The sequence below is a fragment of the Cydia fagiglandana genome, chromosome 12, assembly GCF_963556715.1.
Source record: "Cydia fagiglandana chromosome 12, ilCydFagi1.1, whole genome shotgun sequence".
Lineage (NCBI taxonomy): Eukaryota > Metazoa > Arthropoda > Insecta > Lepidoptera > Tortricidae > Cydia > Cydia fagiglandana.
The window spans coordinates 17,024,233-17,042,637 of record NC_085943.1 but is presented as its reverse complement, the minus strand read 5'-3'; the positions used below and the strand labels follow the sequence as shown (position 1 = coordinate 17,042,637).

The window sequence follows — 18,405 nt, the reverse complement described above, 5'->3', positions numbered from 1 at the left end:
TTGCGTTACGGTAATTCACATACATGCGCGTACAGACGTTCGTCTAACGATGAATCATATTCATAACATAACTATCGTATCGTTACGTTATTGCGTTATGCAAAGGATTTCAATAGCCTGCAAAATTTACAAAAATGTGTCAAAGAAGGTGCGAAGACACATATCCTCTTGCCAAATGTGAATCAGAGATCTTGCAAATATTTAGTGTAGAAAATGCTGTTGACTGTATTCCATTTTGAAGTTCTTTCAGTCTCAGCCGTGTACTACCTACAATGGGGTTGGCCGGTCAAGTATTTAGCAGATTTTATAAATGAAGCTTTTATGCCCTGGGTGCCAGCCAGCCAAATCTCATAGAAAAAATCCGGACAAGTGCGAGTCGGACTCGCCCACCGAGGGTTCCGCACTTTTTAGTATTTGTTGTTATAGCGGCAACAGCGGCAAAATTTCAACTATATATCACGGTTCGTGAGATACAGCCTGGTGACAGACGGACGGGCGGACTAGTAATATAGAGTCCCGTTTTACCTTTTGGGTACAGAACCCTAAAAAGGGGCAAACTATGATGGCGCCATCTATGCAAACCTTTGAGAGTTGCCAACCCCATTGGACTCGACAATTAGTCATTTTAGGTTTCCATTATTATGCTACGATAAAATTCACATACATTAAACAGCACGCGTATGATAAGGTATACAGGTACTTGCTCAAGAATTTTGAACGTGCATTAACCTAAATACACCACAATGAATACGCTTTTTAAACACGCACTTACTCGTTATTAATTGGGAGAAATTAATAACTTGAGAGTTTAACCTTTTTACGTTAAGTGATGTTGTAAATTTGTTTAGGAGGCCAATGTTTGTAACATTGTGTAATGCACCACGGTTAAAAATCCATCAACAGTAAACGCTCGAGACTAGCACCTGACGTATGATTAAGAACATATCATTATGTCATTCCGTCGAAAGGTTAAGTTAAAATACATTATTCAATAGCATCGAAATATGCCAATCCATTTTAGAAAAGGGTTTAATAATGCTTAATTGGATAAGAAGCCCGACATGTTGGGCAACAAGTTTGGTCACAATAAGCAAGTGTCGGATAGTCGTGTAGTTGCACAACGGCGATGGACGAACGCGAGAAACAACTAGACTGGGCTGATGATGTAAACTTAAAAATTGCTTTAGTTACTTACTTAACCGCCTAGCAGTGAAATTCGTTGCATCGTCTAGAAGCAGTGGGGATGACCCGGAACTGGCGGCACCCATGGCCGTGACTCTTAGTGCCGTGTGGCTGTTACGTCACAATTATCAGTAATCGACTTCCCTGGAGTGATTCGGATTCGCAAAGGTCACGTTACCACACCAAAAAAGGTGTTTTTTAAAAGTTCAATAACATAGAGGTTTTATTACTCAAAGGTTGTCTGGTTGGTTGTTAGCGATAATACCCTGTTTTGTTTACCTCTGTATTGTTTTTAAATAAGTGTCACGGCATTATCTTTTTTTTAATAATTAAGTACTTTGACAAATAACTTAATAATTACTGTTAAGTTTCTTTAAACGTTCCTGCTTTAAATTCGTCGCCTTTTGAGGATTTGTTGCAACGGGATGACATAATAAAGTTGAAAGTTATCATTAAACTAGATTATCCTTATGATGATAATGAAATTCTAATAAATCTACAATTTATTCATAACGAGAATCATTATAAGAAAACATTACAATGAAATCTGCACCGCGAAAACGATATTCCGTGCCTGTGGATACCACGAGGGAATTTAAGTGCTGGGGTTTCCCTCACAGAGGTACTGTCCGCGATCATAATGACTTGTAGTCTCGTATTGTCGATAACAACTCGATGATATTAATTGACCTACAATAACGCAGATCGGGGAAATCCTGAAGAAAGGCCAGGTCAAGACCACCCTAAACCGGCGAGTGTGTATGAGGAATGTTATGAAAGTGAAGGAAGCGAAAGAGGTATGCCAAGATCGTAGCAAGTGGAAATCCGTGGTCTCTGCCTACACCCCTCCGAGAAATAGGCGTGATTATATGTATGTATGTAAAGCACGTCATAATTGATGACTATATTGACAGATATTAATGTGTACAGCACAGTCGATGTCTTTTGCACCTTATTCCTATGTCTTAAGGGTTCACCCTCATATTACGTAACAGCAACGGGGGGGGGGGGGGGGTCATGTCAAGTGCGACAGTACGTATTAAAGACATATCTTTTACCTATGAAAAAGCATGACAAGAGGGAAGGGGGGTCTAAAAAAAATTAAACTTTGTGGTATGTAAGTAATGGACGACCCCTTTAGGCGAAAAATGTAAACATATCTTTGACGTCAACTGTACATTGTACTTAACTTATACCTATATTTGACGTCTGTAATATGTAGAACGTACCGATAATATGTAGAAGTTTTCGTTTAATAAGTTTAATTTGAAGTACATACTCGTTATTGCAATTAAAAGGGAGCAGTTATTGTTAAGGTTAAGGTCACTTATTTGGTTTGACATCTTTGAATACCTAGTATTACGATGTATTGACAATAACAAGTTAGGTAACTAACTTTATTGCCTTAGATAACACATTTTTGCAAATACATAATAATATATTGTACAAGTTAATACATATAAAGAACAAGTACAGCGAATCACATCCATTCAAGACTTCAACTTGATTTGCGAATGTCAAAAAACTAGTTTTTAATATCAAGGTCGAAATTGAGTGTTTAATATATTCTCAAGAACAAAATCGCAAGAAAAATTACACTTGTTTTATTAAGTGCTTGTGCTTGTGTTAAAAATGCTGAAATTCGAAAAACATTCATGTAATAAAAGATAAGGTAAGGATGCAAGTATATTAATAAACAAGGATGTAGGTATAATTATAAACGCAGTGAGAGTATATGTTGTATTATGTATTGGATATATAATCGTATGCTCCAAGATTTGTAATGTCTCGACCTGTCAACAAACTGAGTGGAATTGTACCGATTAAGTAAGGTATGAAATTAACACGTTACCTGGCAGAAATTACGCAAAATAGGACCTTATCACTTTGGAATACGGTTCAAATTTACTGTTAGAAATATCAAAATATGTTCCCTGTGATTTATAAAGGCTTATACATTTGAAAACAAGATAATGCACGCGTCATTCCCATTGCGTTATCTTCGCCTATGATAGTGACACTTGCGTAATGGTGGCAATCTTTCATTATAGTAATTGCAACAACCAAGTTCAACTACGCACGTTTCGAACTTTCGATAATACTGATACAGATAAAATAACAGTTCAGACATTATCGACGAATTACATTAATGTAACTACGTCACTCTTTTAATAGAGACGGCACCTAATATGATATAGTTCGTGTAATTCACGATGGCGTGCAGATTTGTCAAACCTAACCTTTAATAACATGACAATACGAGTCAAGGCACACGCGTCTTCGTGAATGACACGATCTATTAGTCGTTTAGACTGCGGGGCATGAAAATAGTTATTTGTTTTACAAGGGGGCAAAGTTGTTGTTAAACTGCTCGTGCTAATATTGATACCCGAGCAAGCAAGATTCCAAAATTTAACTACGAGCGTAGCGAATTATTGTTTTATGTTCAATAACAATATGATATTTTTTTGTAATTGATCAAAAGCTTATCTTTCAATTTTAGTACACAAATAGGTCATTATCATTAAATATTAATGATATTATTTTCTACATTACTTTTATCAACCTTGTACAAAAATATTTACACCGATAGATTTTAAGGAACGTTACAATGTGACCTTAGAGTATTTTGCCCGCGGCCTTAGCCAAAAACCTTTACCATTTCATTATGCAACATCATAAAATACAACTTAAACATCTTAAAAAAAAAAGATATATTAAATTTATTTATTTATTTATCAAACATACATGTTGCTTGATATTAGTTTGTTTAACACTAAAGTAAAACTAAATTAAAAGTATAAAATTTAACTGGCGAAAATATAGTTGAATAGCGTTTACTAAACCACACAGAGACGCAATTTTAAATTACTTTTGTGTGTACATTATATATCTATAAACTATAATAACGAAACATACTATAAGTTTTTAAAAGTCATAAGATAAATAAAATTTACCCATATTTTAGTATTACATATAGATTTTAAAGTAATACATAAAAACATGTAAACATGTGTAACCTGTTTCACAAAATAAAGAATATCTTTTCTTACTCTCTAAATTAATTTTATTTTTAAATAATATAATAATTGTTCTTGGAACTAAATAACGTTTTTAATTAAATACCGACATCATTTCTTATATTATGAGAGTTAATTTTTGTAATCGTTTGGCTAGACTAAACTAGTAGTAAATAATGTATTATTGCTATATTAGTGTACCTATCACACCTCTTTATCGTAAGTTCATCGCTTTTTACATGCAATTAATAACTAACGTCTATTGATGATTTAATAAACGCTGCCATAAATATTGTTATGATATTTTTCTTTCTTTCTTTAAATTATGTAACTAAGTACCTACAATTAATTAATTACCCGCGACAGTTTGCGTGAAATTGCGCACGACACGGCATAATTTTATTGTTCTCCAGAAATCGCTTGCGTGCTATTAGATTTGAATTTTATTAAACTGGATACTGGGCCGAGTTCAAATACCGGACAAGTGCGAGTCGGACTCGCCCATCGAGGGTTCCGTACTTTTTAGTATTTGTTGTTATAGCGGTAACAGAAATAAATCCTCTGTGAGAATTTCAACTGTCCATCAAGGACTGTTTATGAGATAACTGACACAGGAAAAAATGTTTAATATAAATTGTTTTTAATATAAAGTGTTTTTTTGACGAAGCACAAGGATACTATATGTTTGTGTGTATAGTTCGTTTTTTTTAGCATTAGAAAGAACTTGAAAGAAGGTAAGCGATCTTGGCATGTCTTTTAATTGAAAAACGCTTTTCAAAAATCATTAACTATTACTTATGAAAGCAGAAGAATATAAAAGATTGTATTAGATTCATAATTGTTACATATTTGTTGTAACTTATTTTTAAAATGTGTTTTTCAATTAAAAGACACATCAAGATTGTTTACCTAATTTCTAATGCTAAAAAAAAACGAACTATAACAAATATAACGACGCCTGCGCTGTGGATTGATATTGTGTTTGAATTTGAATTATTTATAACGATTTTTTTACAATTAGCTACATTTAGTTCATAAAATTAAATTTATTAATGTGATATTGTAGTCGCCGGAGAGAGGCCGAATTACAGGTTTTTGGCAAAATCACTTACTTCAATATTTGTGACGCCTACTTATTTCCACAAAATAATAAATTGACTCAAACAAAAGAGAAATAGTTGTAGGAAATTACGATACACTTTAGTTGATGCTTCGGCTTTCGGGTGCGGTTTTAAAATTAACATTAATGGATATTAGTGCTACACAAACATACCTAGTCTAAAAGATACCGTAAAAAACAGGTAAACTCGATATGTAAACTTGGTTGCTGAGGTCAGTTAGGTACTTGAAACGTGGGAGTGGTGACGAGATAAGAAAGCCGTCAATTTGCAGGCGTGGCTGTACATCGTTGGACAAAATGTACGAAGTGGGACCAGCGACACATATTCTGCCGAAAAACGGGTTGGTTTTCGATTATTCAAAATTTTGCTGTTCTCGTACAAAACCTTAGACCATCGTAGTAAAGATTATGTATGTGTATTTGAAATTAGGTTCACGAATTAGCAATTAACTGTGTGGACAATGGAATATATGCGCCTTAACGTAACATACAAAAAGAAAATAAATAAATATTTGAGGACAATCTAACACAAATCGACCTAGCCTAAACTATTTAAAAAAATAAGACTTTTGCTAAGTGACAATACAGATATGTACTTAAAAAGCTACATAGAAAATATCCATAATTCAGGAATATTCGTGATAAACACCAATAAATGGTCCTACCAGGATCAAACCCAGGACCCCGATCTTCGCAGTTTGATAGTTTTAATTATCATAGCAAGGCAAGGGGTGATGTTAGATTATGAAAATTTGGCAATGATGAGATTGATGAGTCACTCAAGTATACTTTATCTTTCAGACATAAATCACATATTATGTTCCGGTACATTACTTATGAAATTTCGCTTATCGTAATTTTTACTCCGTAAGGATGATAAGCACAGTGGATGTGAATTATATTATGTGTACATTATTTAGTTATTTAACTCATCATCACAATGGAATTTAATAAGGTGTTAGGGCTGATTTAGACGGCGCGCGAACTCGCATGCGTTTTTAGTTACATTGCGGACTGTTTGTTACATCCAATTCAACCGACCGATCAAAAACAGCAATGTAATAAAATTCGCATGCGAGTTCTCTCATCGTCTAAATGAGCCCTTAAAGTGACAGAAACGACTGGACTTAAGCATGAAATAAAGAAGGTGATCACTAATCACAATCAGTGTCACATTCAGATTAGATCGCCTGAGCTCAACCATTTTATTACAATTATCAAGCGAGTTTATATCCCGTCTGCTGCTATCAAATAGTTTCAACTAAATAGGTGCCTATTACTTATCAAGATTAAGTTATTCTAACGCGATCCACGCACGCCACCTTATTATGCGAGATAACTAGATCAAAAAATTAACATTAACTAATATGTACAAACTTATTCGTTACGACTACTGCTAGTCATTCACATGAATACAAGTCACACATAGTGAATCTGATGAGGATTGGTTTGCTTATTACATAATACATATATTATTATGGACCTAAAATAATATATATATTATTAAAGCACCTAAAACATGTACATAGGGTAATTCGCCAGTAACTGACCGCCCTAAACTAAAAATGATTTCTAGTCACCTATAAACAGAATTCATATTAGTATAAGGTTTCAATAACTGGCCACCTTATACTAAAATGAATTATATTTATAGGTGAATAAAATATTTCTTTAGTTTAGGGAGGGCCGTTACTAAACCGGCCAGTTACTGGCGAATTACCCTATATGTGACGTTCCACGGCAAAAGGTACCTTATTGCGGATGGCGCTTACGTCGCATAGCGCCGCAATAATATTGGAGCGGCATTAATAATAGCGTAAGCGCCAACCGCCATAAGGTACCTTTACCCGTGGGACGTCACATATATGAATAATAACTGAGCAATTCTTTTAAATTGTGCCAGGAATTAAAATGAATGAAATGAAAACAATGAATGTGTCATACAGCCGCTAGGCGGCGCCACTGTCGACCATAATTACGGCTAATTGAGTAAGTAAATAGATATGAATGATGTAATAATTTTGTGATAATAATTGTTTGTTACGTTATAAAGTATTCTTTTTGCCTTAATTAAGGTACAATTATAAATAATTATCATGAATTATAATATTTATAATATAATGTCGGCCAAAATAAATTATTCATTTATTTCTTTCTTATTAGTTCCGATAAGAATGTAAATTATTTCATTAACAAACATTATCTAAGATTACTTCTGCTGATATTGTGTACAAGAAATAAATCTGAATAAAATAATTGTATTCTATCTTTCCATAATAAATATAATAATCCGGAAATGAAGTACGTTGCCATGAAATTAAGTATAGCTTCTTTTCTACAGACGGAAATAGCTTGAAAGACTATTGTTGTTAGAGCAGGCGTGGTTCACTCCGCGATTTCGTCGCTTTGCAACAGGTATAGTTCGTTTTTTTAGCATTAGAAAGAACTTGTAAGAAGGTAAGCGATCTTGACACGTCTTTTAATTAAAAAACGCTTTTTAAAAATCAGTAACGATTACTTATGAAAGCAGAAGAATATAAATAATCGTATTATATTCATAATTGTTACATATTTGCCATAACTTATTTTTAAAATGTGTTTTTCAATTAAAAGACACATCAAGATTGTTTACCTTATTTCTAATGCTAAAAAACGAACTATAGCTCTGTGCAACACGTACAAGTACTTAGGTACATCCGTCCCACACCAATTTTGGTGGTTAGCCATAAGCCGCGCCGCGCGTGGCCACCTAGCGGTCATATCTGTCCTAATCGTAACAGACGCGTCTTGTTAGAGAGTAAATCTTCTGTACCTAGTACTATTATTTATTCTCTGGTTACACTGAGAGAAAAGTACAACAAAAATACACTTAGAATTACAAAAATAAACTTAATCCGGGGACAAGGAGAGTTAACTAATAGGAACAAATTGAATTTTGCAATTTCTATTAGTAGTTGCAATTTCTATTATCTGTTTGTTGAAATTATATTTGGGATTACTGAGCTGTTTGTAGAAATAAATAAACTTTACAGAAATAGTGAAACATCCATAATTATTACTAAAACTTCATTTTTTCCCGCAGTACAGAAATGTTTTTTAATTCCTGGTCATGATTTTTCTCTCAGTGTAGAGTTACTACATATTAATGTCTCGTAAAAATAAAAACCTTACTATCAGCATGAAAAGTCCCTTTAAATCCAGCTTACGCAAGCTGCGGCTGTGTTCTCGTCGGAGATTGGCTGACATTTAGCAAACGGGTTTGGTTTAGTGTTGGCTATTCCAGCCTAAGACATAAACACAGGTGTTCATAGATTACAGGCTTCAATCAACATTTAAACTGATAAATTAGTTCAATATTCATTCACGTTTCTATTGCCTACCTTAAGGATTATAAATTATATACTACGTAGATAACAAGTCGAGTTCAAGAAATGAATAAATTGTAATAACTATCTCGTTTCAGACCAAATTTATCTCTTTATCACCCAAGTTATCGTTAAACATTGTTAAACCGGTGTTACCCTAGAGTAGGGTTACCAGCTACAAATTCGGGATTTCCTGACAAAATTCCTGATTTTGAATATTTTTCCTGACGCTCATATCGGGGGTTGGTTTGGGCTAGCCGTAGGCGATATCTATGTATGCTTGATACATTGTAATTTAATTTGGTTATTCCTGACATGTCAGGAAAATTCCTATCATCTGGTAACCCTACCCTAGAGAGTACTATAAAATGTCGCGTACAAAATTTTCACAAACGTTTACCTTGATTGAACCGAAATGACCCTAAAAAGGATATTAGTATTACAAATGTAACGGACCAATTAGACATGGCTCCTACAGCTATCGCCTTGTAGGTAACTACTGTCAAACTTAGCATACAATCAAATCAATCTTACGAACGAAATACTTGCTCTAAGTACACCTATGTCTATCGTAAGTACACAAATAGCAACACTACCGTACATCGGTGGACCTTATTACAAAAGGCATAAGGTCCACCATGTACAATAATTAACAGTGTGGGCGATGGTACATCACATCATACAAGCTTGAGATGAGATGAGACATCGATTTGTGTAACAATGTTGGTTGACGACAGCTTAAACTCACGTCTGTACTCCACATATTTATTAAATAGATACTGTGCTATGAGTGTCTATCACTTGGTGAGTATGATTTCTCTATGGTCCACCGAAGAAATATAACTATTAAGTACTTAATAATTTATTCCTTAGGGTGTTTATTTAGAAAAAGCGTCGTAAGGATTTCTTGACTCGGAACATGTGTTCGCGAGTAACCGGCTAAGGGCAACCAGGTGTCAAGCCGGGGGGAGGGTGCGATGACCCCGACCCCATCGTTACCGTCACGCATGTCCCGATCTTTACCAATAAATCCATCTCCGTTTAATGGAACTTTAAGCTTTTGTGCAACATTTTGGTAGTCAAGATAATATTTAAAACTATAAGGGCAAAAATTAGGTCATTGATATCCAAATACAGGCTTATGATTCTTATGAATCCATTTACTCGAAATAAATAAATTATCATAAAATATTTAGGGAGAGTTTAAAGTGGTTAGTTATAATATAATTACCTTTATCTAAACATTGCTTATAACAATAATAAGCACCTATTTATTTATTTAGTAAGGCAACAGCTGGACCTAACTACAATTTTATTGTATGCGATTGTGTTGGCGTCCCGTCCGTTATTTTTACATTATTTTCTCCAGCACCTATGCAAGTCTACCTACTCAATCGGCGACGCTACAAAGTGATTCATTCCTTTCAATGGATCCCGAACTCCGGAAAAAAGGCCAGGTGGCACGCTCACAGAACCGTAACAAAAAACGGCCGGCGAACCTGACGTAGGTCAGCCGGAGGCTTTAAGGGAGTGTGGGTTGTCCGATCAAAAGGGGAGCGGCGATAATCGCTTGTTGTGAACAGAGAATGGGTCGCGATATGCGCAGACTGAAAAGATTGCTGTTAAACACGTGCACGTCCGACGAATTTATAAACAGGTGGGCTAGCTATAATAGTCCACTCTGTGTTCTTTTGTTTTTGACTTTGGTGGCAGTGATAAACTCAAAATGATGATTATGTCTATCAGTATGTTCACAAGATCATATATCAGATGTATACCAGTCTTTGGGTCTTCTTGTCGGTCACATTCGTTAAGGTCTAGTGTTATAATGTACTGTCAAAGTCAAAGATATCGACGTGAATTAGGCATAACTAAGTAGAGTACTCAACCTTAATTTTATAGCAAAAACTACCTACACATATGAATGCAAATTGATGGCATCGTTATCTTAGACTTCTAATATTTTGTAACCCCAATAATCAATATGGGTGGCATTACCAACCTATGATTGCACGATATTATATATTCGCATTCGCGTCCGCAAGTTCCGTCCACAGAACAGGGAAACCTCAGTCCCCTTGTAAAGATTGGCATCGCAGTTAATCAAAGCATGAGGAACAAGTTAATTAGACTTTTATAACGAGTAATGTTAGAGTCTTAAGATGTACTTTCACCGGCGCCCGACAATTCGTGCAGCAGCCCAACTGTTACCTAACGCGGTTTGCGAAACCCGACCCAAACGTGCAACCAAACGGACACGCGCCAAACTACAACTTGGGAATAAATAGTAGATTTAATGCCAATGATATTAGCATAAAACAACTACATTTGCTGGTGGGTGGGTTAACACTTCTGAACCAATGTTTGGGTGTTACAATGAAAATCTATCAATCACTTTTTGCCTTGTGTGTGCATTGACTTAATTCGTAAAGACGGGCCTTACGGGCACTACGAAGTAGGCCAGTTTGTTGGTGTGCAAATGGTGTTTGTGCACATTTTTGTTCATGCGCATCTTCGCTCGGCATTATATGAACGGAGGGCCTATCTTTACTTTTGAAATCTTTGTTTGTATGACATTATTGTCGTTTTTGATGCCAGATTAGCTGCATGATTATGATCAATCAATTCTCTATCACAGAAAAAATGAAGGCAATGCCCTTTTGACTTTAATATTGAATGGCCCTTAAGATTGAAGATAAATAAAATTGTAGTAATTCATTTCAGTGCCTATCAAATGGAAGTTTGGAAGTTTCTCTCGCGCAAACTATTCAGTTTAGAAGAAAATGATATTATAAACCTCAATATCATTAGGGTTCCGTACCCAAAGGGTAAAACGGGACCCTATTACTAAGACTTCGCCGTCCGTCCGTCCGTCCATCTGTCACCAGGCTGTACCTCACGAACCGTGATAGCTAGACAGTTGAAATTTTCACAGATGATGTGTTTCTGTTGCTGCTATAACAACAAATACTAAAAACAGAATAAAATAAAGATTTAAATGGGGCTCCCATACAACAAACGTGATTTTTGACCAAAGTTAAGCATCGTTGGGAGTGGTGAGTACTTGGATGGTGACCGTTTTTTTTTGCTTTTTTTTTTGTTTTTTTTTTTTGCATTATGGTACGGAACCCTTCGTTTCGTCGAAAATTTATCGTTTTTTTCTATTTTTGTGTGAAAATCTTAATGCGGTTTACAGAATACATCTACTTAGCAAGTTTCAACAGTATAGTTCTTATAATTGTTTTAGCTATCTTTAATTCTAGAATCAATGAACTGAATAAAACCTCTAAAATTGTTATGAATACACTAATGTTGGTTAAAAGCCTCCTTAGCCTAGCTGGAGGTCCCGGGTTTAAATCCCGGTGAGGGCATTTATTTGTGTGTTTATCATAAATATTTTTTCCTGAGTTATGAATGTTTTCTATGTATTTGTCCATATTCTGTCTAATAGATATAAATTAAATAGGCACATATGTGTTAACTCGTATAAGAAATCTATCTATCTGTCCCGGTAGACCCCTTTGTGTAATGAAATAAGAAAATATAGGTCTTAGAAAGATACTTATAAAGGCAAATTAATTTAGCTAAAATTGAAGAAATTATGTGCCATTTATTTGTAATGCTAAGAAAACAATCTGCATTGGCTAAGCACTGTGATGTGATGAAACATTATTTATAATTAAAGTAGGTACATATAATGGAAGTTATTATTTAGTTCCACCATTAACATTATTTTCCACTTAAGATGTAGCGTAGGACAGAGACAAGAAATGATCTCATTCTTATGACCTGCTTACTGTCCAAATAAAAATTTCTTTTTCCATATTCTGTTTGTTATTTTCTTGATACTCTAGATATGCTAGTACTCGTAACTAAGGCATACTCCCAGTACTGGGTTACTATGGCAGATATTGGAAAATCTGGGCATCTCATAAATAAAACACTGGTTTCATTTATGAGATCCTGATCAGGGCATGCAATAGTTACCATTGGTACATATGGCAGGGTAACCTAACCACACTAATTTTCATGCCAAGTGCAATGTTAAGGTTGTTAAGTATAGCACCACTATGGAATAAGAAAGCATTCACTGTAAAGAGAGTTCATACCACCATTACCGGCATACTAAAAATCAAAATATCTCATAGCATTCACAATATTTCTTGGATACTATAGAATAGTATTTAGGTAAGGATACTGACTGATCAGATTAGCTAATTTAAGTGCAAAAATATATTTAATCAACCAAGATACCGAAATTCAGTACCATTTAATTTGTATGAAAAATATACTGGTATTCGGTCCCTGATTCAAACTTAGCATGCTCGTAATTCTGTAATGTCTATTTTAATAATGTAATTGTAATTAATTCTATCAGTAAATATTAAGTTGCTATACTGTATTATCATGTCATCAATTGCTGATATACTTAATAAATGTTTTATTGATGCACGAAAGAGCCCTTGAAGCCTATACTTACAGAACAAATGTTTAAATTTGTATTAATTTATTTGTAGGCTGCCAATAACAAGTATAAAATGACTAGTAAATTTAGATTATTTTTAAAAAACCCAATCAATGAGAAAACCAATTTTTTTATAAACCAAACAAATGTACCAAATGTCACCCTGTTACAAGGCGGACATCATAGCCTATGGTTGCTAGTTGCATTAGAAGTGTCACATCACAAGCATATTGAACCACCATAGTAGGTACCTACACTACAATACAACAAGTTAGTGTTGGTACAGTCAACAACAGAGCTATGAATACAGGCAAAGTGCCAAAAATATGTATACACGACCTTAATGTACAGGCAATAAAGTACTATATACATATTTTTGACACTTTGCCTGTATTCACAGCTCTGTTGTTGACTGTACAAGTTAATACTTAATCTTTACAATAATAGGACAATACAATTCTTATCCTAAGAGAAAAACCATAAGATTGTGAATTAATAAAAATTATTCTTGTCTATGATCCTTCTTTTTATCACAAGGTGATCACAAGGTGATAAAAAGTAGGTTTTATCCTGAGTCCGTATTAGCTAACTAGTCATTATTTTTCTACATATACATATATGCCTAAAAACCTGCTCTCAAGTAACAACATAGTGAAGATAGTCCATAAAAGTTATATTATATCACTATTAAGTCGCAAATTACCGATTATCTAAGCTTATGGTATCATAATTGTAAAATATTTTGTTAGAAACATATAAAGATGTATTCTACATGTAGCGCCATCTGTGATACCAGCTGTAATACTCAGACATCAATACTTCAATAGCAACAGGCAATATTGTTTAACATTGCACATACAGATTATGATTCTCTTTATTGATATTATTAATGTTATCAATAGGTAGTTGCCAGCTTGATGGTAAGCAGCCATTATATTGAAGATTAATTTTAAACCTAATTTTAAAAGATCATTATAAATGTTGATGGTTTATGATAAAACATTTTTAAAATTACATGATTCCAAAGGATTTTGTAAACTAAAAACATTGTAATTTTTACTTGTGTAAAGTGTATTATATTTTTGAACTAAGTTTTGATTAATTTTGTTCAGACCATAAAGTATTTACCAGTTTCTCCAGAATAGATCAATGTACAAAAAAAACTGTAATATTTTATAAACAGAATAAAGCTACAGGTAAATGGTAATATATAGTATAGCAATTGGTTGAGTAAAGGCATCACATACCTATACAGTATCATTGCTTAGACACATCTTTGCCAGGGATAGATTATAAAAATGCTGCCAAAATATATTCTCTTTTCCTGCTCTAAACACAGAACTGTAATAATAATCGAAATCAAATGTTTTTAAATGTTTGAAACCAAAGATAAAAGTAATAACTACTTATTGTAAAAAAACAAGAATGTTTTCCACCTTTGGACAACATACATGGTGTAATCTAGCATACTCTATTTTAAATACAATAGTATAACATAACATCTTATACTTAGGTAGCTTTTTTATTTATTTATTTATTTATTAATCTTTATTGCACATAAGGAAATACACTGTACAAAAGGCGAACTTAATGCCATAAGGCATTCTCTACCAGTCAACCTTTAGGCAAAGCAGATAAGTTGTAGGCGGTGCAAAAATTTAGTGTACAAGGAAGACATAACTGCAATTCTTTTCCATATTTCAGGCTTTGTAGTAGTTTTAAGAAGTTTCTAATATACATTGAAAGTTAATGACTATTTTGACCAGTTGGTTAAAATGAACATTTTATTGTGATAGCTGGCTGTTTTATCGGGAAAAAAATATGTTTGAACAGGTAAGATTTATATTTTAAGAGGCTACCAATAGTCTAGTTTAGAACATCAGGTACCAATCATGCAGTGTTTATTATCATCACTAAATGTGCAAATTATCGCTAATAGAAATTACAGACATGGGATTTTTCTTTTGTTTTTACTAAGAAAATATTGTGCATATTCTGTCACAATAACCCCCTCAAATAAAGTAATGCATATCAATATTTTTGAACTACTATTTTGTAATTTGAAAACTGTATAAAGCTGAAGAAATCAATAAATAGTGTATTATTTTACTGAGAATAAATGTGACCTCTTATCATCTTGTTATTAAAAATCAGCTCTACCTTATGGCAAAACAGTAAGGTATATTAAGTTAAACTTCCTTAAGTATTTTATTTTAAGCAACCATTGAGTGTCATTGAAATAATAATCTCTATTTGCCTCAAGTCAGATATTTACTGCAATGTAGTTCTATTTACAGGAGCCGTAAGGCGTAACAATAAATTGGATTGTAACCAAACTCCTGAGTAAACGTCAAATTCCGCAACAAAATGACCAGAATCCTCTAATTATAGCCGTATGAAATGTAAATCGGTGAAAATAATAGAGCAAAATATTCTACATGTTGACGTGGCGTGACATTGTTGGGAACGTACCTATCGTTAGGCTTCCTAGTCGTATCACTTCTTTTACAAGACAATTAGCTCAAACCGACGCTTATTCTTAGCAAAAAACACTTATTTTGCAGTTTCAATTTGATTACTGTAATATAAGTATGGCGCCTCTGACATTGTTGGCCTCTCTATCTTTATTTTGGTTGTAACAATATGGCGTTTGTACTTACCCTATTATTCCTAATAAAGTCTTCTATAGCTTTCAGAGCTGAATCCGTAAGTTTCACAAACACTAGTTCCTTATTTTCTTTATAACTAGACTCTGATGATAACCCATACTGAACACCTGCTGGCAAGGCCGCCATTTCTTATTCACTATTCGCACTGTGGACCAGCTGACTCCTTTGCTAGTCGTCACGTTTCATATCATTCACACATTTTCTTAACAGTAATCACAGATTCACAACCTATTTATAATAATAATTACAACAACAAAGGGTTTTGATGTCCAAATTAACAATCTTTTTGTAACCCCATCGACTCGGCCTTTGTTGGCAGCGCTCCTCAGTCCGCAAGGCCGCACTGACTGTCATGCGCAATGGCGCATTTGACAGGAAACGCGAGCATTCACTGGCCCACAGACGATACTAGCGCCAATTTGCGGTTGGCAACAAGAAGTTTTGAAACGTTGCTAACTTCATGCCATTTAGAAATTATTTAGAACTCCTATTTTCTCCTTTTTTACGCCTCAAAACTATGCAGTCATTAGGGATTTGGTTACATTGTATATATTCCTACACCAATTAAATGTTATTTGTATTGAATAGAGGGTAAAAACAGTACATTATCATTTTGAGGTTAAGATTTACAGTTTCAACCATATTTCGTAAGCTACTTATCGTCCACTATCTTACGTCTACGTGTGTTACTAATTTTCTCCATATGTGAATGGTGTTTATCTATCATCTGTATCTATTATTTGGCTGCAGTGATTTCTTGTTGCAATATCTATCTGGTCACCTCAAACTTGTAAGTTTTAACTAATATTTATCAATACTTATTTTTCATATTTATTAAATTTCAGCCCTAACCTTATGTGTGATTTCAGAAAGGAGACATTTCAAGAAAACATGGCATCTTGGGAAGACAAGAAACTTCTCATCACTAGAAATTTGCAGGAAGTACTAGGAGATGAAAAACTTACAGAAATTATAAAGCAAAGGGATTTAAAGATCTACTGGGGCACTGCTACCACAGGTAGACCTCATGTTGCTTACTTTGTGCCGATGTCTAAGATCGCAGACTTTTTGAAGGCAGGTTGTGAAGTAACTATTCTTTTTGCTGACCTGCATGCATACTTAGACAATATGAAAGCTCCCTGGGATCTACTGGCCCTCCGCACACAGTACTATGAGGCAGCAATCAAAGCTATGCTGACTTCGATTGGCGTGCCATTAGATAAGTTAAAGTTTGTTAGGGGCACTGAATATCAGCTGAATAAGGAATACACACTGGATGTGTACCGTATGTCATCTGTCATTACTGAGCATGATGCAAAAAAAGCTGGTGCTGAAGTGGTCAAGCAAGTAGACCATCCCTTGTTAAGCGGTCTCTTGTACCCGGGACTCCAAGCTTTGGACGAAGAATACTTAAAGGTAGATGCTCAGTTTGGTGGAGTTGATCAGAGAAAAATATTTACTTTGGCGGAGAAATATCTTCCTCAACTCGGATATGCTAAGAGGGTTCATCTTATGAACCCCATGGTGCCTGGTTTAACAGGGGGTAAAATGTCTGCATCTGAAGAGGATAGCAAGATTGATCTCTTGGACGATCCTGCAAATGTAAAGAAAAAGCTTAAAAAGGCCTTCTGTGAACCTGGCAATATTACAGAAAATGGAGTACTTTCCTTTACCAAGTATGTAGTCTTCCCACTGATGAAACCAGGTGAGACTTTTAAAATAAGTAGAGCAGCAGAATATGGCGGTGATGTAGAATACACTAATTTTGAGGATCTCGAAGCAGCATTTGCCAAGCAGGACATTCATCCAGGTGATCTGAAAGCTTCTGTTGAACAAGCTATTAATAGGCTTCTGGCCCCAGTTCAACAAATATTTAAGGAGCCCAAGCTACAAGAGCTCACAAAGAAGGCCTACCCACCTCCATCAAAAGTAAAAGGCAAAGGTAATGCCGAAAGTGATGAAGTTTCACCGTCAAGGCTTGATATTAGAGTTGGCCGTATCGTTGAAGTGTCTAAACATCCTGATGCTGATGCCCTATATGTTGAAAAGATTGATGTAGGCGAGGGAGAACCAAGAACTATTGTATCTGGCCTGGTTAATTTTGTGCCTATTGAGGAGATGCAAAATAGGGAAGTTGTTGTTTTATGCAACTTGAAGCCTGCCAAAATGAGGGGCGTGGAAAGTAAAGGTATGGTGCTTTGTGCTTCTGTTGATGAGCCAAAGCAAGTGGAGCCGTTGTTGCCTCCAGAAGGCAGTAAACCGGGTGACAGGATTGTTGTGGAGGGCTATGAAACTGGTGAACCAGATGAGGTACTGAACCCCAAGAAAAAAGTCTGGGAAAAGTTACAAGTTGATCTTAAGACAAATGCTAGCCTCTTGGCCACTTGGCAGGGGAATAAACTTATAAGTAAACTTAATGGCAATCCAACAACTATAAAATCTATGAAAAATGCTCCAATTAAGTAATATATTACGTAGGTATTCATTTCCATTTAAGCCCGGTCTGCTTTATTTTTGTATTTGATTTATAATGCTTATTTATTAAACAGTTTTATATTAAAATAATAAACATATTTTCTGTTTA

At 34.7% G+C, this 18,405-nt stretch overlaps 2 protein-coding genes across 2 annotated transcripts in view; one reads left to right on the top strand and one right to left on the bottom strand.

The window, feature by feature from the left end:
* LOC134669617 (RNA polymerase II elongation factor Ell) overlaps positions 1 to 16,148 on the bottom strand; it is an 83,757-nt gene extending 67,609 nt beyond the window's left edge. Inside the window, exon 1 of the mRNA XM_063527274.1 lies at positions 15,813 to 16,148. Coding sequence (XP_063383344.1) covers positions 15,813 to 15,947 — 135 coding nt within the window. The 5' untranslated portion in view covers positions 15,948 to 16,148. The remainder of the gene's footprint in view (positions 1 to 15,812) is intronic.
* A 151-nt stretch (positions 16,149 to 16,299) lies between these two features.
* On the top strand, positions 16,300 to 18,405 carry LOC134669618 (tyrosine--tRNA ligase, cytoplasmic). Its single transcript, XM_063527275.1, has 2 exons — positions 16,300 to 16,611; positions 16,691 to 18,405. Exon 2 carries the CDS (start codon positions 16,713 to 16,715, stop codon positions 18,285 to 18,287), a length of 1,575 nt encoding a protein of 524 aa, XP_063383345.1. The 5' UTR covers positions 16,300 to 16,611; positions 16,691 to 16,712; the 3' UTR covers positions 18,288 to 18,405.

What these genes read in the sequence shown, in the direction of transcription:
- LOC134669618 (XM_063527275.1), top strand. Translation starts at nt 16,713, where the DNA reads ATGGCATCTTGGGAAGACAAGAAACTTCTCATCACTAGAAATTTGCAG.